The sequence below is a fragment of the Gorilla gorilla genome, chromosome 2 (assembly GCF_029281585.2).
Source record: "Gorilla gorilla gorilla isolate KB3781 chromosome 2, NHGRI_mGorGor1-v2.1_pri, whole genome shotgun sequence".
Lineage (NCBI taxonomy): Eukaryota > Metazoa > Chordata > Mammalia > Primates > Hominidae > Gorilla > Gorilla gorilla.
Genome location: NC_086017.1, coordinates 67218771 through 67243704, shown reverse-complemented (window position 1 = coordinate 67243704; position 24934 = coordinate 67218771). Strand labels below are relative to the sequence as shown.

Genomic DNA, 24934 nt, shown 5'->3' with positions numbered 1-24934 from the left:
TGCTACTTTTCTTATTTGAAAGAGTCAAAGAATAAAGGAAAATAAATTTAGAAGTAATAAAAATTTATTTTCTTATATGAAATTGTGATGGCGTTTATGCAAGTAGCTTAAGTTTTCAAAAGAAATAACCACATTATTTTCCTTTCAGTGTTTACTTTTTTAAACAAATTCAGTCTATAAATGGATTTCCATATTTAAAAATATTTTGTTTAACATGTTCTTGAGGAAAGTCTTAATTTCCAAGGAGATGTAAGTTGATATTTTGAAAGTATGTGATTAAGCTGGGCATGGTGGCTCACGCCTGTAATCCCAGCACTTTGGGAGGCTGAGGCAGGTGGATCACTTGAGGTCAGGAGTTGGAGACCAGCCTGGCCAACATGGTGAAACCCCGTCTCTACTAAAAATACAATAATTAGCCAGGTGTGGTGACAGATGCCTGTAGTCTCAGCTACTTGGGAGGCTGAAGTGGGAGAATCACTTGAACCTGGGAGGCTGTGAGCCGATATTGCACCACGGTACTCCAGCCTGGGCGACAGAGCGAGACTCCATCTCAAAACAAACAAAAAGTATATGATTAGTTTCTCTGGATAATGCCTCTTAAACTTCAAGAAGAAAAATTTTGCATCTAGCATTTTTAGTTGCAAATTTAACAAATTTCCATAAATTTTATTTGTAGATATTAGATTACTGGGGACCTAGCAAAAAACTTCTGGGAGATATGAATTTCTTAAGAGATTTGAAAGAATATGACAAGGACAACATTCCAGTGAGTTGCATTGGGTTTTTTTCTATAAATGTGACTTGGCTAAAATGTTTAAGAATGTTAATATTATGCAATAGTTTACAACACATACAGAAATAGTCCATTTTAGGATTAAGATAATTAATAAAGAGATATTACCTTTATTAATGATACTATGAGTTTTCATAATGTTTAAAACCATTGCTGTCTCAGATAGTTAAAAAGTTATTTAAGAAGATACTCTTTTAGTGTATAATTGAGTTGAAAGAGTTGTCTAAATGTCTTGTTACGATAAATTAATTATTAAGAAATCTGATACACAAATTTATGTAAGATTTAAAAAGCATAGCATATTATTTTCTATTCAAATTCTTATTCTTAATGTTTAATTGTTCTTTTCCATTGTTTCCATTTGTTCTCTCAACTTATGTCTTTTTTTTTTTTTTTTTTTTTTTTGAGACAGAGTCTCATTCTGTCACCCAGGCTGGAGTGCAGTGGCGGGATCTTGGCTCACTGCAACCTCCACCTCCTAGGTTCAAGCAATTCTCCTGCCTCAGCCTCTTGAGTAGCTGGGATTACCGGCACCCACCACTATGCCCAGCTAATTTTTGTACTATTAGTAGAGACATGGTTTTACCATGTTGGCCAGGCTGGCCTCGAACTCCTGGTCTCAAGTGATCTGCCAGCCTTGGCCTCCCAAAGTGCTGGGATTACAGGTGTGAGCCACTGCATCCAGCCTAAACTTGTAAGTCTTTTAATATTTTTGGAAGAAACATTTTGCCTTAATATCTGTAGTACATTTGCATATTTTGCTCACAAATATGACATACTTCTGCTACAATTATGCTTATTTTTAAATTATCTCAAAATACTTATTTTGGCTTTTAAAGCCAACATTAACTTTTTTATACAAATGTTTTTATTGTATATAATTTTTTTCCATCTGATGATTATGTGATCTATATTGAAATTTTAAAATTTAAATCTTTGTTGTATAGGTGACTGTTATGCAGAAGATTCGTAGTGAATACTTAACGAACCCTGAATTTGATCCCCGTAAGGTTGCTAAAGCTTCTTCTGCAGCTGAGGGTCTGTGTAAGTGGATCATGGCCATGGAAGTGTACGACAGAGTTGCAAAGGTATTTTGAACATTAGCACATCTGTGTTCTACTAAGATATTCCCAGGAATTAGAATCTGTGCTTATATTTACTGGTTAAGAAGTATCTCAAAGTAACCACAGAGAGAATTTGTTCTGCTGTAGTGTATTATCATATATCGATTGCATACCTAGCAGACGAGGAGAATGTTTGTGCATAACATAACCTGGTTGGGGCTGGTGTAGGTGGTAGTGATGCAGGAGCAGGGATCATGAGTAGAATTAGTCCGATTTACTTATAGCTTTAGGACCCAGGAGAAAACAGAATTAAGGTTTGATGAGGCAGAAGCAAAGAAAAATCTAAAACATCAAGGGGAAAGTGCCAGATTAAAAAGTTGATTCAAAGGATCAGAAGTAAGAGGATCCAGCAGAGTTAAGAGGCAGAGCATGGAAAGATCCCCTGAAACAAGAACATGCATTGACATAGAACCTTTTATGGAATACCCACTGGGTCCAAATTTCTGGGAGAGCAGAGAATAGTTAAGAGCATTTTCTAAATTTGGCTAGCAAAGGACCAGGGCAACAAAGGCTTTGCCCTTGCAGCTTGCAGAATTCTACCTAAGGAAGAAAGAAATATAAATAAAAAGGTAGATGAAAATATATGGTAGCTTGTGTTTAAAACAAGCTCAGAAGATAGAATAAATGATCAAGCTGTAATAATTGGGAAGGTCTTCCTAAATGATATATGTACATGTACCTATAGAGAGATAGAGACTTTGTTAGTTTCAAAGGAGCAGACCTGAATAAACCTGTTAAAGAAATAAAATTAATTTTATCTAGGATGTCTTTCCATTAAACATCTTGTCCCTTCACACAGTAGTCTCATGGTAGCTCAGCTAATTTCCACATGTTCCACAGATGTGTAGAATCTTGTGGATCCTTTCTACAAAGCAGAGAAGCCAGGGCACTCAGGCTTTTTCTTGCCTTCCCACTCTATAACTCCACACTGCCATTTTTATTCTGATACAAGCTGCCCCATGTTGATACAGAAGCATGGGAGGGAAATATGCAGCAATGTCTTCTCTGAAGTCAGAAGCAGAAAAGGGAGCTTCCTGCTTTCTGTCTACTTATTTAACACATTTTCTTTCATGATTTCAATGCAGCAGAGAGAAAGCAGGGCATTTTGTGTCTGATACACTGCTCTCTCTCTCGTCCCTCCTTGCCTTCAGCTTCATTCACAGCAATTTACCAGAAGAGTTAGGTCTATCTTCTTTCTAACAGGCACACACTCTCTCTGGTCATCTTCTACATTCTTTGTACCAAGGGCTTGGAGGACGCTTGGTGATCCAGTTGGCCAAACTGCATTCTTGATAGCCTGATGAGCATAACAAAAAAACTTTAGGAAATCCCTTTTCTCTCAATCAAGTGTGGCTTTTCAATATTTGTTGGGGAAAATTCAGTTTTGGTAGTGAAACTGAGCATCGAGGTTTTCTTCCTTTTTATTCCCACCATCACAGCTCTAATCCTGGCAAGGCAGATGTAAGCCTCAGTCTGACTGGGAAGAAAATCACAAGCTGGAAAGGAAAAAAAAACACCCAAAACATATTCATGTGTTTAAACAAACACTTATTATTTCATGTTGTATGTTTTTCTCTGTTATTTGACAACAGTTAAGTGACACCTACTCATTATTTTGAGACATCTTGTGACATTTTTGCTACATATTTTGACATTTTGTTAGCCCAGTATAAATTATCTATTTTATAGGTAACAATTTGCTAGTCCAGATTTATCTATTTTATAAAATATATAGGTATATTTTACTTTGTATGTAAAAACAGAAGATTTAAGGCAAAATGTTTATATAATTTATTACCATGCATTTCTAATCCATAATATTTATAAGGGAGGAATTATATAGATATCAATTTTACAAAGTACACATCATATCTGCATATATTCTTCCCAAAAAGGTAGTGGCTCCTAAGAAAGCTCGCTTATCAGAAGCTCAGAAGTCTTTAGCTGAGACAATGGAGCTTTTGAATCAGAAGAGAGCAGAACTGGCAGAAGTAGAACATCATCTGGAAAATTTACAAATGACATTTCTTGAGAAAACAGAGGAAAAGGCTGCTTTAGAAGACCAGGTGGAACTCTGTGCTAAGAAGCTTGAAAGAGCCTCACAATTAATTGGAGGACTGGGTGGAGAAAAATCAAGGTCAGATTTCTATTTGTTTTAGCAAGATTTAGGAATGTCAGCCTTGAATATATGACCTTCTTTGGGTATTTATTGTGATTACTGATTTTACAATGGCTGGTTGAGAATGTGGGACATTCTGGAAGACACCTGGCCAGGCTTCTCCAAACAAGGATATCAGTCTTGAGGATGGTGTTTACAAATTGCTTTCACATGGTCTTTTAAAAGAGGCAAACAAGGCAAATGGTAACAATTTTTTAAATCCAAGTGGTGAGTATGTAGTTGTTTGTTGTACAATTCTTTCCAATTTTATGTATGTTCAAAATTTTTTGTAATGTTTGGAGGGATCACTGAATGCATGGTTCATTGGTTAAATTTTATGTTAAGGAAGATATAACTGGCTTGATCTAACAAAGCCAGTAAGCTTTATTCTAATGTATTTACTTGGATTGGACAGCCAGCTGTTTCATTTATTCTATTCGTTGAATGAATAGCATGATAAAGTAATAATGTGTCTTTGACAAGACTTTGTAGTACAGATTAGATAGTTTTGGAATACACTTTTTTATTGTATGAGTTTCATTAAATGGGAAAAATACCAATCTTAGTATGTCAGCTTCTATACAGCTTAAATGTAATTTTTGGTAATGAATTGCAAATGTTCCTATGTTTTACAGTCTAACAATAAATACTAAAACAAATAGCACAGCCACTAGACCAAATCATCCAAGAGAAAATTATTAGGCAAAATGTTGGTGTTTGGGTTTTTTTTTTTTTTTTTTGCTTTTTCTGAAGGGCCAAGTTCTGCAAGAAATGTCTAATATTGTAATAATGAAAGGAAGATTGTCATTCACATAATATAGATACATGTTATAGCGTATAAGAGCTAGAAGGGTTCCAACCTCATTTTACAGATAAGCAGGTGTCCAACATTTTATAGCTTTTTGTTACAGAATTGGACTGGAAACCGTTGCCCTTTCTATTACTCTCTCCCATCATTCTCTGTTGTAAATCTATTTTGCCTTTGGTTGATGGCACAGATGGGCCCAAGCTGCAGATGACCTTCAGATAACATATGAAAATTTGACTGGCGATGTCTTAGTATCAGCAGGAGTAATAGCTTACCTTGGTGCTTTCACTTCTGGCTTTCGACAAACATGTACAAAAGATTGGAGCATGTTGTGCAAGGTAGTGGTTTTATATTTTGTAAGTCTTGTTTTAGAACATCCAAAGTATGTTTTGGGATATTTTGGGGGAAAGGATGATAATAACGGCAGAAAAGAAGAAATAACTGAAAACATGGGGTCTTTCTTTTTTTGCTTCTTGTTTCATCAGTAAAATACTTCCACTATTCAACTTTTAGTTTCTTTTCTTTCTGTTCCTTAGAGTTATTAAATAATGCCTAGTGACAATTAAACCAATATTTTAATTTAAAAAATATTTCAGTTAACAAGGTGAAGGAAAATAGATTTTTGTTTATTTCTTACAGAAGAAAAAAATCCCGTGTTCAGAGGAGTTCTTGTTGAGTAAAACCCTGGGTGATCCAGTAAAAATTAGAGCTTGGAATATTGCTGGTTTACCAACAGATACATTTTCCATAGATAACGGAGTGATCGTTAACAACTCTAGGCGTTGGTAAGAAATATAAACTGTTTATTTTTTCTGTTGTTCTATTTAAAAGTTTTCAAACATATAGAAACATTGAAAGAATTTTATCGTAAGCACCAATATAACTACCACCTCCTAGATTCTGCAATTAACATTTTAGTATTCTCGCTGCTTTATCACGTACCTGTCCTTCCCTCTATCACTCCATCAACCCATCTTTTAAAATGCATTTCCATGTAAATGGCAGACATAGGTATACTTCCTTCCAGATACTTCAGCATGCATATCATCAACTAAAGTTCAATATTTGCTTATGTTTTATTCTTTTGAGGTAAAATTTACATACATGAAATACACAAAACCATACCATTCAGTGAGTTCTAACAAAGATATACAGTGGTGTAACGCAAATCTCTATCAAGATACAAAACATGACTACCACCAGGGAAGTCTCCTTATGTTCCTTTCTTGTAAATCCCTACCCTCATCCCACCCCAGGAAATAATTGTTCTGATTATTTCCCGCCATAGGTTAGTTTTGCCTAGGTTATTTTTGTATGGATTACTTCTAGAATTTCATATAAAGGAATCATAATGTATATGTTATTGGGTAAGGCTTCTTTTGGCATATTTTTTTCTGAGATTTATCCATGTTATTGCATGCATTGGTACTCTGTTCCTATTTTTTGTTGCTGAGTTCCATTTTATGAATATATCACTGTTTATGTATTCTCCTACTGATGGACCTCTGGGCTATTTCTAGTTTCTGGCTATGCAATGTACTTGTTTTAACTAGGTATTGCTACCCATCTTCAAGATACTGTAACTTGATAATTTATGCAATTTCATGGGTACCTTTTTTATTTGCTATCATTGTTAGTCTGATAACTATAAAAACTTTTCAAATGGCCTTTATTGTTATCCTTTAATTTATATCACTTTGAAAAACTTGGAAAACTACTTTCCTTTGAGAAATAGTTTTCTATAATGGTTATGTAGTGACACTATCATCTAATTTTAAGTCTTTTCATGGGACTGTGTCTCAAATATGCTGTGATAGATACTATGGAGCTCTTAGATTTATCAGATACTAGTCTAAGTGCCCTACATCTTCACAACATCCTGTGAGTTAGGTATTATTATTATCCCATTTTATAGATGAGGAAATTGAAGCCCAGAATGATTTAGTAATTTTAAATTAGTAAAGATAACTTAGCGAATAAGTGATAGAGTCAGAATTTGAATCCAGGCAATCTGACTTTCAAATCCTTGCTCTTAATTACTATGCTGGAGTGAATTGTAGAATAGGATATCACACTCACTGCCTTTAAAACCATAATGGAAATTTCAGTCTTCTTTTAGATGAGATAAATTAAAGATATAAGGAAATCTAATATCCTGAAAGTTTGAGTTATTGTTTGTTTTATATTCTTTGCAAATCTTTCTGGAAGCTTCAAAACAACTAACTCCTGTTTATATTGACAGTATTGTTTTAATAAAATAAGAATGTGTATAATCATATATTGAGTTTGCACTCAAAACTTTACTTGAGAGCAAAGATACTTAGGTTGAAACTTATAAGCAATAAGCAAAATTTAACATAATCTGAAAAAGAATATATTTTGGTTATAAAAAATGTGTTCTGTGGTAGAGCAGGGAACATTCTGTTTAACAGAATGTTAGGCCCTTGAGTTGGTTAATTCTGTTTTAGAACCCATTTCCATGTGTTTCATGACCATTCAGATTGTTTAAATTGCAATTTAGAAAATGGCTGTTGTGGGCTGGGCACGGTGGCTCACACCTGTAATCCCAGCACTTTGGGAGGCTGAGGCAGGCAGATCACAAGGTCGGGAGTTCAAGACCAGCCTGGTCAATATGGTGAAACCCCACCTCTACTGAAAATACAAAAAAAAAAAAAATTAGCCAGGTGTGGTGGTGTGTGCCTGTAATCCAGCTACTGAGGAGGCTGAGGCAGGAGAATCACTTGAACCTGGGAGGCGGAGGTTGCAGAGAGCCAAGATTGTGCCACTGCACTCCAGCTGGGGTGACAAAGCGAGACTCTGTCTCAAAAAAAAAAATCAGTTGAGTAATATAGATTAACTATAACCACTGAGTCCAAATTCTAATTCCTGTGAAAAACATCTGATTGGTCTAGCTTGGGACAAATATTCACCTTAGGTCTAGTAACTTACAGCTGCGGGACCCAAGCCAGAGTAACAAACATGAGTATTGAAGACCAGGAGTGTAGTTCTCAGAAAAAGAGTCATGACCTGGAAAAGCAGTGTACTTTTTACAGTTAGGACTCTCGTGTTTGCTTCCTTCTTTTTGCATTTTTGGACATGATGAAAGGTAATTTTATTTATTTTTATAATGATAGCCATTTACTCCAGCACTATTTGTTGAGTTATCCATTATTTCCTCACTGCTTTGTCCCTTTAGTCTTTCTAATTTTAGTGAGGACTTGTGAATTGCTTTTAAAATGACTTTTTCTTTCTACTTTTAATCACAGTATTTAGATCATTTACATTTAGTGGAATTATTGATACACTTAGATTTAAATCTACCGTCTTGTTCTTTTCTATTTGTCTCCTTTGTTCTTTGTTCCTTTTTTCTTCTTTTTCTACTTGGATTTGGATTAACTGAACTTTTTTTTATGATTCCATTTTATGTCCACATTGGCTTATTGGTTAAACACTCCCTATTTTTAGTGTTTGTGCTAGTATTTATAATATCATCCATCTCTAGTTCTTTACTGAATATCTTCAAATAATTTTATGCTATTATATATATAGCGTAAATATCTTTCAACAGTATAATTCTCTTTTCTGTCTTTTGTGCTGTTATATATTTCACTTTTTCATATGCCATAAATTCTATAATACATTCTCTTTATTTTTACTTTAGACAATAATTTATCTTTTAGAGTGATTAAATATAAGAAAAGTCTTATGTTTACCTTCATCTTTTTCCCATTTTGGGAACTCTTAATTTCTTTGAGTTTCTATTTGGTTTCACATTTCTTCTGCCTGAAGAATGTCCTTTAACACTTCATGTGAACAGGTCTACTGGCAGTGAATTCAGCTTTTTTCTTTTTCTGGTCTAAAAAAATCTTTTAAAACAATTAATATGTAATAGTTGTACATATTTCAAGGATATATGTGATATTTTAATACATTCATTCCATGTACAGTGATCAAATCAGGATAATGGGGTATTCATCACTTTAAACATTTATATTTTCTTTATGTCGGGAATATTCCAATTCTTCTTTTCTAGCAGTTTTGAATTATACAATAAACTATTGTTAACTATAGTTACCCTACTGCACTATCAAATGCTAGATCTTGTGCCTTCTACTTAACTATATTTCTGTATCTATTAACCAACCTTGAAAAAAGTCTTTATTTCATCTTCATTGTGAAAGAATTTTTTTTTTTTTTTTTTTTGCTGAGTTTAGAATTCTGGGTTGACAGTTGTTTTTTGCTTTCTGCTTTTGTTTTGGGGCTTTTTGTTTTTTCTTTCAAGATGTCACTACATTGCTTCTGACCTACATAGTCTGATGAGAAGTCTACTCTAAGTCTTACTTTAGTTCCTCTTTATGTAATGTATCTTTTTTTCCCTCTGGAAATTTTCCAATTTTTCTCTGTCTTTAGTTTTCAGCAGTTTGATGTGTCCAGGTGTGTATGCACGTGTGTTTGTGTGTGTGTGTGTGTGTGTGTGTTTTGAGATGGGGGTCTCAGTTTGTCACCTAGGCTGGAGTGTAGTAGTGCAGTCATGGCCCACTGCAGACTTGACCTCCTGGGCTCAGCCTCCTGATGTAGCTGGAACTACAGGCATTTGTAGTGCCCCCACCTCCCATCATTTTTAACAGCTGTATTGATTTATAATTCATGTACCATAAAATTTACCCTTTTAAATTGTACAATTCGGTGATTTTTAGTATGAAATGCTACACTTAAGAAATACAAATACATTTTTAAAGTAATTTACCATTAATAGCCTAAAATCAAAGAACAAGTCATTTTCTAAGAAATGAATACTGTGAGTATATGTTAAGATGTTAAAAGAAGACATTTCATTAAAATTTTTCTTATCTTTGATATTTATATATATTATGCTTTCCAAGAATAAAAAAGACTAAACTTCAGTTAGGGAACCACTGGAGTGGCAGTAGGGGTAAACTTTCAAATCTACTTTCAGCTGCAGTGTGTGTGTTGCCTTTACTTCTTCCAGGATTCTTTGGTGTATTGCTGGCCACAAACATGTTAATTTTCCATCTTGGAGTTTCCTCAGTCATGTAGGTGGTATAAATTTATATCCTAAACCTGTATGACATATAGACCCACAGCTACACATTCACATTTTCAGGGGACACTTTTTCCTAGCCAGATATGAGATGGGAATCAAAACATTTCCTTCTTATCTCTTTATGCATAGGCTTGAAATCTTTCTGTCAGTGACTTCATTAAGCCTTTTGTGAGTTTCAGCTTAATGCAAAGGTCTCAGTTCCGGCCTCCCCCAACATATGGACCTAGTGAGCCTCTAGGTTATCAGACTGACACTCTTCCCAAGTCCAGGTGTCAGTTTAGCTCACAAACTTACTGTTCTGGATTTTAGTTTTATCTGTTTCGGCACCTGTGTTTTTCTGTATCTATGTATTAGATATATGTGAATGTATGTATGTGTCTTTTAAATGCAAGCCTCAATTAACCCGTGCATTTAAAATAATGTCATATTTTATCCATCAGTACTAGGAGGAAGAAGGATTTTTAGCCAGTCATGCTGTTGTGACCATAGTTTATAATTAATCATTGTGCTTGCTCTTTATAGTTTCTAACAGTTTGTCTGTTTATAATATTGTGCAATGGTTGAGAGCAGTTCAGACTCTGGAGTCAGGATATTTGGGTTCAAGCTTCCTCACTTTCTGTCTTGAGATTTTGGTAACGTATTTGACCTCTCAATGCCTTGGTTTCCCCATCTGTAAATGAAAATAACTCCTACTTCATAGAAATGTTGTGAGAAAGCACTTAGCACATAAGTGCTCAAGAAATGTTAGTTTTTTATAATTATCTTTGAATATCTCATTGTAGTCTATATCTTAAGCTCTGATTTTGCTATGTTTCAACCATGATGAAAACACTATGTCTCCTAGGTGGAGGTAGGAGACAAACAAATAAAATGCAAAATAGTGTGTTCCTTTTTTAGTGTTTATACATTGCTTTGGCTACTTAACAGCAAAGCTTATTTTCCTCCAAATTACCACCTCTGTCATAAACATAGATAGATAATGCTGCTTTCTTCAGACTGCTCAAAGATCTCAAATATAGCCTAGTATTATTTTCATACCTAGAGTAAGGTATACTTAGAATGCAAATACCATGGCCTGGCCTTATTTCTATGGTGGACACAACAATCCAATTTTCCAGTATTCACATAAGGTTATATTAAATAGAAGTCAGATTTCTTTCAGAGTAGACAGGAATCTCTAATTATTGGGTAACCAAGAACATTTATTTAGGCATTACCAAGGACATTTATTAACATTAGAATGTTAATTTATAGATGTTACATTTTGTGAGGGAATGAACACTTAACTGTATTTTTCCAATAATAAAGACATGAAAGGAAGAAAATAATGTCTCTTTAAACAGGGGCTTGAAAGGTACTAAAAGCATTTACTAGTCTAACTACTAGGTAACTTCTATGAAAAAATAACTTTATTGTTTGCAGAACGCCTTTGCTTCCTTGCTGTGGTAGGAAAAGTAGATTTTAAGTACTGTCTGGACCTTTTTGTACTTTAAGTGGGATTTCAGCACAATTAGAGCCAAAAAAGAAAACATCTAGTCAGCTAGTTTTGTCTTTGGGGAAAGAAAGAAACTAAAAGAACACAGTTATTTGAGAATAAATTAAAGAGTTTATTCACAGGGAAAGGGGATTTTAGCCCTAGCCCTAGAAGCTGTTGGAATAGAAAGAGAATGGGAAAGCTGAAGTGACATGGGACAAAAACTCCCTTTTCTGTTATTTATATATATATATTTATATTTATTTAAATATTTATAAATATAAATATATATAATTTATAATATATAATTAAACAAAATTCTATATGTAAAAATTATATATATAATTAAATACAATTTTATATATATATATATTTTTTTTTTTTTAATGGAGTTTCAATCTTTGTTGCCCAGGCTGGAGTGCAATGACGCAATCTTAGCTGACTGCAATCTCTACCTCCCGGGTTTAAGTGATTCTCCTGCCTCAGCCTCCCCTGTAGCTGGGATTACAGGCACCCACCACTGCGCCCAGCTAATTTTTGTATTTATTTACTTTTTTTTAGTAGAGACGGGCTTTCACCATGTTGGCCAGGCTGGTCTTGAACTCCTGACATCGGGTGATCTGCCCGTCTTGGCCTCCCAAAGCGCTGGCATTACAGGCCTGAGCCACCGTGCCCGGCATCTGTGCTATATTTTTAAAAGAAAATTTAATGTACTGTACTGAATACAAGAGAAACCTAGGGCAGTCAGCATCATCCATGAGGAAGAGAAAAGCACATCATATATTACACATCTGAACCATGAATCATATGTTCTTGAACACAGTCTTTACTATACTAACTCAGAAGAAACTCCTAAATAGATCTCAGATATATACCACCCTAAACTTGGACACAGTTTGTAACTCTACTCATAATCTGAGGAAATCCCTTATATGCTAGTGGATCTCTTGTTTTAAATGTTTATCAAATATTTTATAGTATTATTTTCATATTATGTTAACAGATGTCATGTATTAAAGTTACCAGGAAGACAGCATATTATATTGGGAAGAGCAGAGCTCGTAGATTCACAAGGTCCTACTACTTCTAACACTGAACTAGTTTTGGAACCTTGGAACCTTGGGCAGAGTACTTCCTGAGACTGAATTTCTTCATTTGAAAAATAAATAAGAAAAAAAAAAACTCCTTTTCACTTTTTTCTCATAGGACTTTTGTGAAGAGTAATGCTGATAATGTATGTGAAATACTTTGTATTTGTACAGATTGATGGTGATGTTTATTATTTATATAATTTTAAAGAAATCTCAATGTCTATGTCTTCCTCTCAGAATTTTTCTTATTATATTCTAGGCCTTTAATGATTGACCCCCAGGGTCAAGCCAATAAGTGGATCAAAAACTCTGAAAAAGAAAATCAGCTTAGTGTTATTAAGCTATCAGATTCAGACTATATGAGAACATTGGAAAACTGTATTCAGTTTGGAACTCCACTTCTATTAGAAAATGTTGGTGAAGAACTGGATCCATCTTTGGAGCCTTTACTACTCAGACAAACTTTTAAACAAGGTATAAAGCAATTACTATTAATCTGTAGAACTGAAAGATGATTGAATTATCTTGGAGGCATGAAAGAAGCCTACTACATAAATTTAATAATAATGTTAATAATGCAGAACTTCTGGCTCATTGTTATGAGTGAAAGGAAATTTGGAACAAGCTATCAGGAATGAACCTTAGCCAGGTATTCTAAGATAAATACCTTGCCCTCTCTTCATTGCCTTAACCACTGTTATCTAGACTGTCAGAGAACATAAAGAGGTTGAAGCCAGCTTGAAATTCCTTTATCCTGTGACCCTTGACCACAAAAAGTCTGTTGTTATGAATAGTGATGGTGTCAAACTCCTGGCCTCAAGTGATCCTCCTCCCTCAGCCTCCCAAAGTGCTGGGATTACAGGAATTAGCCACCATGAATAGTGATGGTGAATGTGGGCCTGAGTTGAGTTTAGGTAAACATTGTCCAGCTAATATCTTTCTGTTTATAAAAATTTGCCTCTGCCAAGTGCTATTACCTTTAAGAGCTTTAGTCATTTACATATATTTTAGAATCATGATTGAAAATTGATGGAGGAAGAAAGCTCAAAATAAATCTTGATTTACAAAGCTCTATGACAACCAGAGAAAATGTCCTATATTAACCCAGAAAGAGTCCTGCTGTATAATTGCTTACTTGCTGCTGTGTCTGTGACTTTTGCCACTCCTGTTTTCTGTATGTTGTTAGTATCATTTTGAGACAGAGTCTTGCTCTGGTGCTCAGGCTGTAGTGTAGTGGTGCAGTCTCAGCTCACTGCCTCCTGGGTTCAAGCAATTCTTGTTCCTTAGCCTCCAAAGTAGCTGGGATTACAGGTGTGTTCCACCACGACACCCAGCTAATTTTTTTAGTATTTTCAGTAGAGATGGGGTTTCACCATGTTGGCCAGGCTGGTGTTGAACTCCTTACCTCCAGTGATCCACTTGCCTTGGCCTCCCAAAGTGTTGGGATTATAGGTGTGAGCCACTGAGCCTGGCCCTGTTTTCTATTTTAAATTACTTTAGGACCGTTTATTTGTAACCTAGGCAAGGCCATAGAAGTACATAGCATGAAGGGCCATGTAACTAGCTCACTTGTTATGCATTTGTTTTCTGAAATATAGGTGGCATTGATTGCATCAGACTTGGCGAGGTCATTATTGAGTATTCCTTTGATTTCAAATTTTATATCACCACAAAACTGAGAAACCCACACTATATGCCAGAGCTGGCTACAAAAGTGTCTTTGCTCAATTTCATGATAACTCCAGAAGGACTTGAAGATCAATTACTAGGTATTGTTGTTGCAAAGGAGAGGTATGTATTTTCTTAGATGCTTCTAGATGGTTTAAAAAGGAATATTTGTAGGTCATTAATATTTATGTTTTGTGAATATTTTAAAACTTTGTCAAATTTTATACTTTGTTACTATAAATAATCACATAATCCTCTAAAATAGCCATCTGTAACAAGTAAGTTATAAGCCAACTGTGTTATATTGGGCTTTTAGTATGGGCAGCTGGGTTCAGGTTACCTGCCATTGTTACAGGAAAGGGATCCCGATCCAGACCCCACGAAAGGGTTGTTGGATCTCGTGCAAGAAAGAATTCAGGGCGAGTCCACAGAGTATAATGAAAGCAAGTTTATTAAGAAAGTAAAGGAATAAAAGAATGGCTGCTAGTCGTCCATTTTTATGGTTATTTCTTGATTATATGCTAAACAAGGGGTGGATTATTTATGCCTCCCTTTTTTAGACCATAGAGGATAACTTTTTGACATTGTCATAGCATTTGTAAACTGTTAGGGCACTGGTGGGGTGTAGCAGTGAGGAGGACCAGAGTTCACTTTTGTGGCCATCTTGGTATTGGTGGGATTTAGCCAGCTTCTTTACTGTAATCTGTTTTATCAGCAAGGTCTTTATGACCTGTTTCTTGTGTTGACATCCTATCTCATCCTGTGACTTAGAATGCCCAACCGTTTGGGAATGCAGTCCAGTAGGTTTTAATCACATTTTACCCACCCCCTGCTCAAGATGGAGTTGCTCTGGTTCAAATTCCTCTGACACCATGACTTCTGACTTGTATCTGAATGAGCCAGAAATTTCACCCCTAGGAATCTATGCTATGACCGTAAATAGAAACACATTCATTTATATATATATATATATATATATATACAGGATATTAATAAGAAAATGCTTAGCAAAAGAAGGAAAAAGCAGCATATAAAACTATATCCAGAATAGGTGATATTTTGTTTAAAAAAAGATTGATATTTATCTACATATATAAAAAGAATAAAAAAAGATTGGAAAGGAATACACTTCAATGTTAAAGTAATTATCTCTGTGGTGGTAAGATTATGGGTAAGTTTTATTGTTTTCTTTATACTTTATATATGTACTATTTTTATTTTATTTTAAGTTCCAGGGTACATGTGCGTGATGTGCAGGTTTGTTACATAGGTAAACGTGTGCCATGGTGATTTGCTGCGCTTATCAACCCATCACCTAGGTATTAAGCCCAGCATGCATTAGCTATTTTTCCTGATGCTCTCCCTCCTCCTACCCACCCTGACAGGCCCCAGTGTGTGTTGTTCCCTACCCTGTGTCTACGTGTTCATATTTTTCAGCTCCCACTTATAAGTGAGAACATGTGGTGTTTGGTTTTCTGTTTTTGTGTTAGTTTGCTGATGATAATGGCTTCCAGCTCCATCCAGGTCTCTGCAAAGGACATTATCTTGTTCCTTTTTATGGCTGCATAGCATGCCATGGTGTATATGTACCACATTTTCTTTATCCAGTCTATAGTTGATGGACACTTAGGTTGATTCCATGTCTTTGCTATTGTGAATAGTGCTGCAGTGAACATACATGTGCATGTACCTTTATAATAGAATGATTTCTATTCCTTTGGTATATACCCAGTAATGGGATTGCTGTGTCAAATGGTATATCTGGTTCTAGGTCTTTGAGGAATCACCAGACTGTCTTCCACAATGGTTAAACTAATTTACATTCCCACCAACAGTGTAAAAGCGTTTCTATTTCTCTGCAGCCTCACCAGCATCTGTTGTTTCTTGACTTTTTAATAATCGCCATTCTGACTGGCATAAGATGGTATCTCATTGTGGTTTTGATTTACATTTCTGTAATGATCAGTGATGTTGAGCTTGTTTTCATATGTTTGTTGGCCACATAAATATCTTCTTTTGAGAAGTGTCCTTATGTCCTTTGCCCACTTTTTAATGGGGTTGTTTGTCTTTTCTTGTAAATTTGTTTAAGTTCTTTGTAGATTCTGGATATTAGACCTTTGTCAGGTGGATTGATTGCAAAAATTTTCTCCCATTCTGTAGGTTGTCTGTACATTCTGATAGTTTATTTTGTGGTGCAGAAGCTCCTTAGTTTAATTAGATCCCATTTTTCAATTTGTGTTTTTGTTGCAATTGCTTTTGATGTTTTTTGTCATGAAATCTTTGCCTGTGCCTATAATAAGGATTAAAGACTTAAATGTAAAACCCCAAATATGTATTTTTTTTTAAATGAGGAAAAACACTATGGTACCTGGGAGGGCTACTAGTAAAGAATTGCTTCTGGAAGGAAATCTGATTTCACTTGAATCTAAATGTAGCATTATCAAGTGGTCTAATAAATGAAATCGAATTAAAAGTGAAAATATGTAACCATGAAGTGTTTCTTCCAATATTTAAATCCCACTTGTAGAGTGTCCAATATGGAACCATGTCATAACTTATTCTAGTCCATGGTAGACTGTGTTATTTTGAAGTTTCATCCCATTTTTGTTTGATATAAGTGTTTTGACATAAGTGCCAATTTTGCCTTTCACTTAAAGAACCAGCTTTATGGCCAGTCATCCTTTCAATGTGTGCTACTATAGAAACTATGATGAAAATGAGACTTAGTGATGACAAAATCAAGAAATAGATAAGAAGTTCATACTTTGAGTTTCTTCTCCAGTTCTTACTCTTGCATACCAGCTATGCCATATGGATAAGTCTAATGTATTCTTCGACTTACTGTGGCACATGTTATTGCCACATTTTACGTGTATACAATTAATGCTTTTTTTGCTTGAACTTCTCAAATAGTTACATGTGTGAAAGTATTCTTCCCTTAAAGCAATTAATCACCTTAGTTTGTGTTAGATGTCTACAAATTTGTTATATGTAACACTTAGATATAAATTTAGATAAAATACTACAAATTTGGACTAAATGTTTCTATCTTTTTAGACCAGAATTAGAAGAGGAACGAAATGCCCTTATTCTTCAGTCTGCAGCTAACAAGAAACAGCTGAAAGACATAGAGAAAAAAATTTTAGAAACATTATCATCATCAGAAGGAAACATTTTAGAAGATGAAAGTGCAATTAAAGTCTTAGACTCTGCCAAAATGATGTCCAATGAAATAACAAAGAAACAGCAGGTGAAAAAAGAATCCTAGAAGTCTTTTGATTTAAATCTTAAGATTCTTAAGAAATCTTAAGATCCTGATTTGTTTCCAGTCCCCAAGGAAGGTGCTGGAGTAGCCTTGCTGGAAAGGAAAAAGAAAATGATAAAATACCAAACCATAAATTTAAACTCATAAGAGAATATCTTACTGTTAAATTATTTAAAACCTGGTCTGATCTATATGGTATCTATACACAGAAGAAATAAATTTAGAATGAACGTTTTAAAATATATTTATTTTTATTGGATAGGTATTATTATAAGTATCAGATAGGTATTATTATTGGATAGGTAAGGTATTATTAGAAGTATTGGATAAGTATCCAGTTTCAGCTTTCTACATATGGCTAGCCAGTTTCCCCAGCACCATTTATTAAATAGGGAATCCTTTCCCCATTTCTTGTTTTTGTCAGGTTTGTCAAAGATCAGATGGTTGTAGATGCGTGGTGTTATTTCTGAGGGCGCTCCGTTCTGTTCCATTGGTCTATAACTCTGTTGAAACTGGATCCCTCCCTTATACCTTATACAAAAATTAATTCAAGATGGATTAAAGACTTAAATGTTAGACCTAAAACTGTAAAAACCCTAGAAGAAAACCTTGGCAATACCATTCAGGACATAGGCATGGGCAAGGACTTCATGACTAAAACACCAAAAGCAATGGCAACAAAAGCCAAAATAGACAAATGGGATCTAATTAAACTGAAGAGCTTCTGCACAGCAAAGGCAACTACCCTCAGAGTGAACAGGCAACCTACAGAATGGGAGAAAATTTTTACAATCTACCCATCTGGCAAAGGGCTAATATCCAGAATCTACAAAGAACTTAAACAAATTTACAAGAAAAAAATGAAACAACCCCATCAAAAAGTGGGCAAAGGATATGAACAGACACTTCTCAAAAGAAGACATTTATGCAGCCAACAGACACATGAAAAAATGCTCATCATCACTGGCCGTCAGAGAAATTCAAATCAAAACCACAATGAGATACCATCTCACACCAGTTAGAATGGCGATCATTAAAAAGTCAGGAAACAACAGGTGCTGGAGAGGATGTGGAGAAATAGCAACACTTTTACACTGTTGGTGGAAGTATAAATTAGTTCAACCATTGTGAAAGACAGTGTGGCACTTTGTCAAGGATCTAGAACTAGAAATACCATTTGACCCAGCCATCCCATTACTGGGTATATACCCAGAGGATTATAAATCACACTACTATAAAGACACATGCACACGTATGTTTATTGTGGCACTATTCACAATAGCAAAGACTTGGAACCAACCCAAATGTCCATCAATGATAGACTGGATTAAGAAAATGTGGCACATATAGACCATAGAATACTATGCAGCCATAAAAAAGGATGAGTTCGTGTTCTTTGCAGGGACATGGATGAAGCTGGAAACCATCATTCTGAGCAAACTATCGCAAGGACAGAAAACCAAACACTGCATGTTCTTACTCATAGGTGGGAATTGAACAATGAGAACACTTGGACACAGGGTGGGGAACATCACACACTGGGAGCTGTCATGGGGTGGGGGGAGTGGGGAGGGATAGCATTAGGAGGAATACCTAATGTAAATGACGAGTTAATGGGTGCAGCAAACCAACATGGTACTTGTATACATATGTAACAAACCTGCACATTGTGCACATGTACCCTAGAACTTAAAGTATAATTTTAAAAAAATATTGGAAAGGTATTATTATTGAACAGGTAAGGTATTATTATTGGATTGGTAAGGTATTATTAGAAGTATCGGATAGGTATTATTATTGGATAGGTAAAGTAGGATACTTGGGTTCATTCAGGTTTTAATTGACTCTTCTCTGGGAAATTGAATTTGAGAGCTTGTCTTACCTCTGTTTCTGATTGGAGTTCTTGGTGGAGGTAGTTGCTAGTTGATTGAACAATTAGGGATTCTAGGAATAAATAGAGATTCTTAGACATTAATTCCATCATTATCTTGTCATTCGTCGGGAAGACAGGTATAAGAGTTGAGGGTGGCAGGTAGAGGAAGAGAGGCAAATAGTTTACAGCCAATAATGGATTTATTGCAAATTCACCTAACAGAGCTGAATGAGATATATATATATATATATATGTATAGTGTGTGTGTGTGTGTATATATATATATAGTGTGTATGTATATATATATATATAGTGCGTATATATATATTATATATATAAGTGTGTGTATATATATGTATATATATTTTTTGAGACAGAGTTTCACTCTTGTTGTCCAGGCTGGAGTGCAGTGGCGTGATCTCAGCTTACTCCAACATCCACCTCCGGGTTCAAGTAATTCTCCTGCCTCAGGACTCCTGAGTAGCTGGGATTACAGGCGCCCACCATGCCGGGCCAATTTTTTTGTATTTTTAGTGGAGACAGGGTTTCATCGTGTTGGCCAGGTTGGTCTTTGGTCTTGAACTCCTGATCTCAGGTGATCTACCTGTCTCGGCCTCCCAAAGTGCAGGGATTACAGGCGTGAGCCACCGTGCCCGGCCCTGAATGATATTTTTATATTACTTCTCTTTTTATAGAATAATACAATGTTATAAGCAGAAAAGGCGTTAGCAAGCAGTTATTTTTTGCACTTCATAGTTGAGGAAACTAGGGCCCAGAAAGGTTGGCTGAGGCCCAAGTTTACACAATTAAATGGTATTACAGAATGACTTCTGTAAGCTAACGTTATTGATCTTCAGGCATTTCAGTTTTCCTTGACCCACCCAGTGAATTATGTGCTCCTTCACTTTAGGGTAATTAAAAAATAAAAAGACACCTAAACAGAGATTGCACTAACTACTCAGCATCTCTGCACTGCTCCCCACCCCACAATGCACCCTTGCTCTGGGACAGAGGACTTGTTGTTGTTGTTCTTGTTACATAGTTTCACTCTTGTTGCCCAGGCTATAGTACAGTGGCACCATCTTGGCTCATTGCAACCTTCGCCTCCCGAGTTCAAGCGATTCTTCTGCCTCAGCCTCCTGAGTAGCTGGGATTACAGGCATAAGCCGCCACACCTGGCTAATTTTGTATTTTTAGTAGACGGGGTTTCTCCATGTTGGTCAGGCTGGTCTCGAACTCCCAACCTCAGGTGATCCGCCTGCCTTGGCCTCTCAAAGTGCTGGGATTACAGGTGTGAGCCACTGTGCCTGGCTGGACAGAGGACTTTCTAAAGCTCTAGGTACCCTTCCCTTTTGGATAGATTTATTTTGCATGAATGTGATGGTAATCATGCTTTCTGGTCACTTGTACTATTTGGTGCTTTGTTTTGTTTTGGGTTTTTCATCTTGGGGGAGCCAAAGGAGTAGGGTCTTAGAGTAATATTCTGTGGCAGCCCCCAGTCTGGGACCATGGCTGAGATATTCTGTAGTGTCTCCTTTCCCAATACCCGTCCATCAGAGCAGAACAAGCTACTTCTTGTTCCCTCACCAAACTAGTTTTCAAAGGGGAGAGAAGATAGGGAGCATTTATTGGCTTATTTCCTATTAAGATTTGAAGAGAAAGGAAGATATAATTATTTATTGGTTCAAGTGCTTTATCTTACAGTGAGAAAAATACAATAAATGATAGGACCTTTCTGACTGGATCCCATTGATCATTGCAAACACAGTTTTAAATTCATTATATGGTTTGAGCTAAAACATACTCTGTATCTGACCCTGACTTCTATTCTACCTTTCTCCACCTACCTAAGAAAAAACATCTTCAGGGAAGGCTCTCCAAAATAGTCAAAATCTGCTTTTCCCTTTTCCCTGAACCCACAAGATTAAACAAACAAACAAAACTTTACAAGTTTATTCTAGAGATTTCAAAGTTTACCCCTACTGCTACTCCAGTGGTTTCCTGACTGAAGTTTAGTCTTTTTTGTTTTTGGAAAGTATTATATATATAAATATCACAGACCAGAAAAGTTTTACAAGTAATGAGTTGCCCTCTTTTAACATCTTAACATATACTCACAGTATTTCTTTCTTTCTTTTTTCTTTTTCTTTTTTTTTGAGATGGAGTTTCGCTCTTGTTGCCCAGGCTAGAGTGTAGTGGCGCAATCTCGGCTCACAGCAACCTCTGCCTCCCGGGTTCAAGCCATTCTCCTGCCTCAGCCTCTGGAGTAGCTGGGATTACAGGCATGCGCCACCATGTCCGGCTAATTTTGTATTTTTAGTAGAGACGGGGTTTCTCCATATTGGTCAGGCTGATCTCGAACTCCGGACCTCAGATGATCCACCCGCTTCAGCCTCCCAAAGTGCTGGGATTACAGGCGTGAGCCACCGTGCCCAGCCCACAGTATTTATTTCTTAGAAAATATCTTGTTCTTTGATTTTATGCCACTAATGGTAAATGATTTTTAAAATGTATTTATATTTATTAAGCCTAGCATTTCATGCTAAGGATTCAAGTTTAGCAAACACTGTTTGTAAGTATACATAGATCAAGCCATGGAATACGAATTAAGTTATTATTTAATGTTTAAAAATTATGGCCGGGTGCAGTGGCTCATGCCTGTAATCCCAGCACTTTGGGAGGCCAAAGCAGGTGGATCACCTGAGGTCAAGAGTTCGAGACTAGCCTGACCAACATGGTGAAACCCCATCTCTACTAAAATACAAAAATTAGCCAGGTGTGGTGGTGGACTCCTGTAATCTCAGCTACTTGGGAGGCTGAGGCAGGAGAATCGCTTGAACCCAGGAGGTGGAGGTTGTAGTAAGCTGAGATCGTGCCACTGCACTCCAGCCTGGGTGACAGAGCAAGACTCCCTTTCAAAAAAATAAAAGTTATATTTCCTGTTTGTTTCTGCTTGCTATTGCTATTAATTGCAAAATGGCATTTGAATTGAAAGTCAAAGTTTAAATAGCAAAAGGTTTAAGTGAGAATACAAAAATTATGCTTTCTTACATAAGATGTCATTAATTCCCATTGTCGATAACTTTGTTTTACTTATTTATAGCTAGGACTGAGATTCCAAACTTATTTTTAGTTCATTTGTGGTTATACAGTATAATTTTGGGGAAAGTTTGTTTGCAAGGAACAGGAACCCACTTGAATTAGCTAAAATAAAAAAGATACAAGGGAATAATTTATTTTCCCAATTATAGGACATACATCCAGACCTCAAGGATGAATGGAAGGCCTTAAGTTTCTGTACTCTCTGTCTCTTCCTCTACCTCTGGGGCTGTGTGGTCATTCTGTGCTTCCCTCTACTCTATCTGAAGACCAATTTCTTTTAAGACTTTTGTATCTGTTTCTTTATATACTCATCTAGCATGTAGAAACCAACATGTAGAAAAAGTCCCACTACCTTTTACTCCTAATGCCAATGCCACCTAACTTCAGTTTCCGAGGCTTTTAAAGTTTTAATTCTCCAGGGAAATTTTTGATTACCTTATCTTGGATCTGGTTCTAGCCCTGCCTCTTGATTAAATTAGCAACAAACAGAATTTGATATAAACATGACTACATAGGCATACCATTCGTCAGAGTCTGTGGATAGCATTACCAAAGAAGGAAGCGTGAGTTGGAATAGTGCTCAAAACATTTTTTTCTATAGAATATCAACCTATCCGATTGAGTTGAAGAGCTATTACCTTGGAGAACATTTTTCTTTGGGGATTGAATATCTACAGCCCTGTTAAGTTAGAAAATTAAACATATGAGAAGCTAGTTGAAAAAGCATTCTTGTATGTAAAACCATCAATCAACAAATAGTTTTGAATACCTACTTTGCCAGACTGTGCTGGGTTCCAGTACACGAGTTAACACCTTAAATATACACACATGTACACTTGCTCTCCATCCCTCTCTCCCTCTTTATCTCTGACCTGTTAAGATAAAAGAAGGTGAATGACTACAGTAGACACAGTTCAGTCAGTCAAAGAATAAGCAAAGCTTTCTTATTTGGTATGTCTCAAGAAAGAGATGGTTGGTAGCTGATCATACTGTTAATCTAAAGTTTAAACTTGTTTTTTCTTTTTTCCTCTCTTGTTCCTCCTTTCTCTCCTTCCCCTTTCCTCCATCCCTAGTTCTTTCCTTCATCCCATTTTGTTTTCTTTATTTCTGGCTTTTAGTATGATAAAGCCCTCTCTTGTAAACCATACTTAAACTCATATACTGTTATTGCACTGAGATTTTTAAAATATATATATACTTCATTATATGAAAAGTACATAACTAAAATACTCTTCCTATTTCTTAATCTTGCTTTTTCTGTTCTCCTAGATTGCAGAAAAAACAGAACTCAAAATAGCAGAGTCTCGAGAAGGCTATAGACCCATCGCCAAACACTCGTCAGTGTTATTCTTTAGCATTGCAGACCTGGCTAATATTGATCCCATGTATCAGTACTCTCTCACGTGGTTTGTGAACCTTTATATCAACTCTATTCATGACAGGTAAACATTCTCTCACTTTATTCATCTTCCCGAGGTTGGATTTTCACAGCCCTTTCCATTTAAAAAAATGTAACTTTTTTTAAAACTTATATAATGTATATCCATTACAGAACATTAAAAATGTGGAAAAATGGCCGGGTGCGGTGGCTCACACCTGTAGTCTCAGCACTTTGGGAGGCTGAGGCAGGCAGATCACTTGAGGTCAGGAGTTCGAGACCAGCCTGGCCAACATGATGAAACCCCATATCTACTAAAAATACAAAAATTAGCCAGACGTGGTGGCAGGCACCTGTAATCCCAGCTACTTAGGAGGCTGAGGCAGGAGAATCGCTTGAACTCAGGAGGTGGATGTTGCAGTGAGTCGAGATGGCGCCCCCGCACTCCAGCCTGCGCAACAGAGTGAGACTGTCTCAAAAAATAAAAATAAAAATACAAAATAAAAAAGTGGAAAAGTGAAAGAAAAAAAGACATATGAAAGATAATCAAAACCTCCTTTCTATTTTAAGTTGTTGTTTCACTCCTACTCAAGATTTAGGCATGGAAGGATTAACTTTAGTTTTTTTCTTCTCTCTTTCAAATATTTCAATGAGGCAGGCACACGATTTATTTTTCCTAGCAACTGTAGCGCATCTTTCTCCAAGATTGAGGTCTCTTAAAGGCTTCAGTCCCACATTTCTTTTTTCTTTATTTTATTTATTTATTTATTTATTTATTTTTGAGACAAGGTCTCACTATGTCACCCAGGCTAGAGTGCAGTGTCACAATCACAGCTCACTGCAGCCTCAACCTCCCAGGCTCAGGTGATCCACCCAGCTCAGCCTTCAGAGTAGCTGGGACTACAGGTGCACACCACTATGTCTGGCTAATTTTTGAATTTTTTTTGTAGAGATGGGGTTTCACCATGTTGCCCAGGCTGGTCTCGAACTCCTGGACTCAAGAAATCTGCCCGACTCAGCCTCCCTAAGTGCTGAGATTACAGGAGTGAGCCACTGCACCTGGCCCCACATTTCTAATAGTTTTCTAGATATTTGCACTTTAATCACTTAATGAATGTATGCAAATTTTGGAGTC

At 36.1% G+C, this 24934-nt stretch overlaps 1 protein-coding gene across 1 annotated transcript in view; it reads left to right on the top strand.

The window, feature by feature from the left end:
- DNAH12 (dynein axonemal heavy chain 12) overlaps nucleotides 1–24934 on the top strand; it is a 257576-nt gene that overhangs the window by 169668 nt on the left and 62974 nt on the right. The window contains exons 51-59 of the mRNA XM_055383181.2: nucleotides 677–766; nucleotides 1741–1881; nucleotides 3813–4054; nucleotides 5074–5221; nucleotides 5523–5668; nucleotides 12773–12987; nucleotides 14112–14304; nucleotides 17239–17431; nucleotides 23691–23863. Of these exons, the coding sequence (XP_055239156.2) occupies nucleotides 677–766; nucleotides 1741–1881; nucleotides 3813–4054; nucleotides 5074–5221; nucleotides 5523–5668; nucleotides 12773–12987; nucleotides 14112–14304; nucleotides 17239–17431; nucleotides 23691–23863 (1541 nt within the window). The remainder of the gene's footprint in view (nucleotides 1–676; nucleotides 767–1740; nucleotides 1882–3812; nucleotides 4055–5073; nucleotides 5222–5522; nucleotides 5669–12772; nucleotides 12988–14111; nucleotides 14305–17238; nucleotides 17432–23690; nucleotides 23864–24934) is intronic.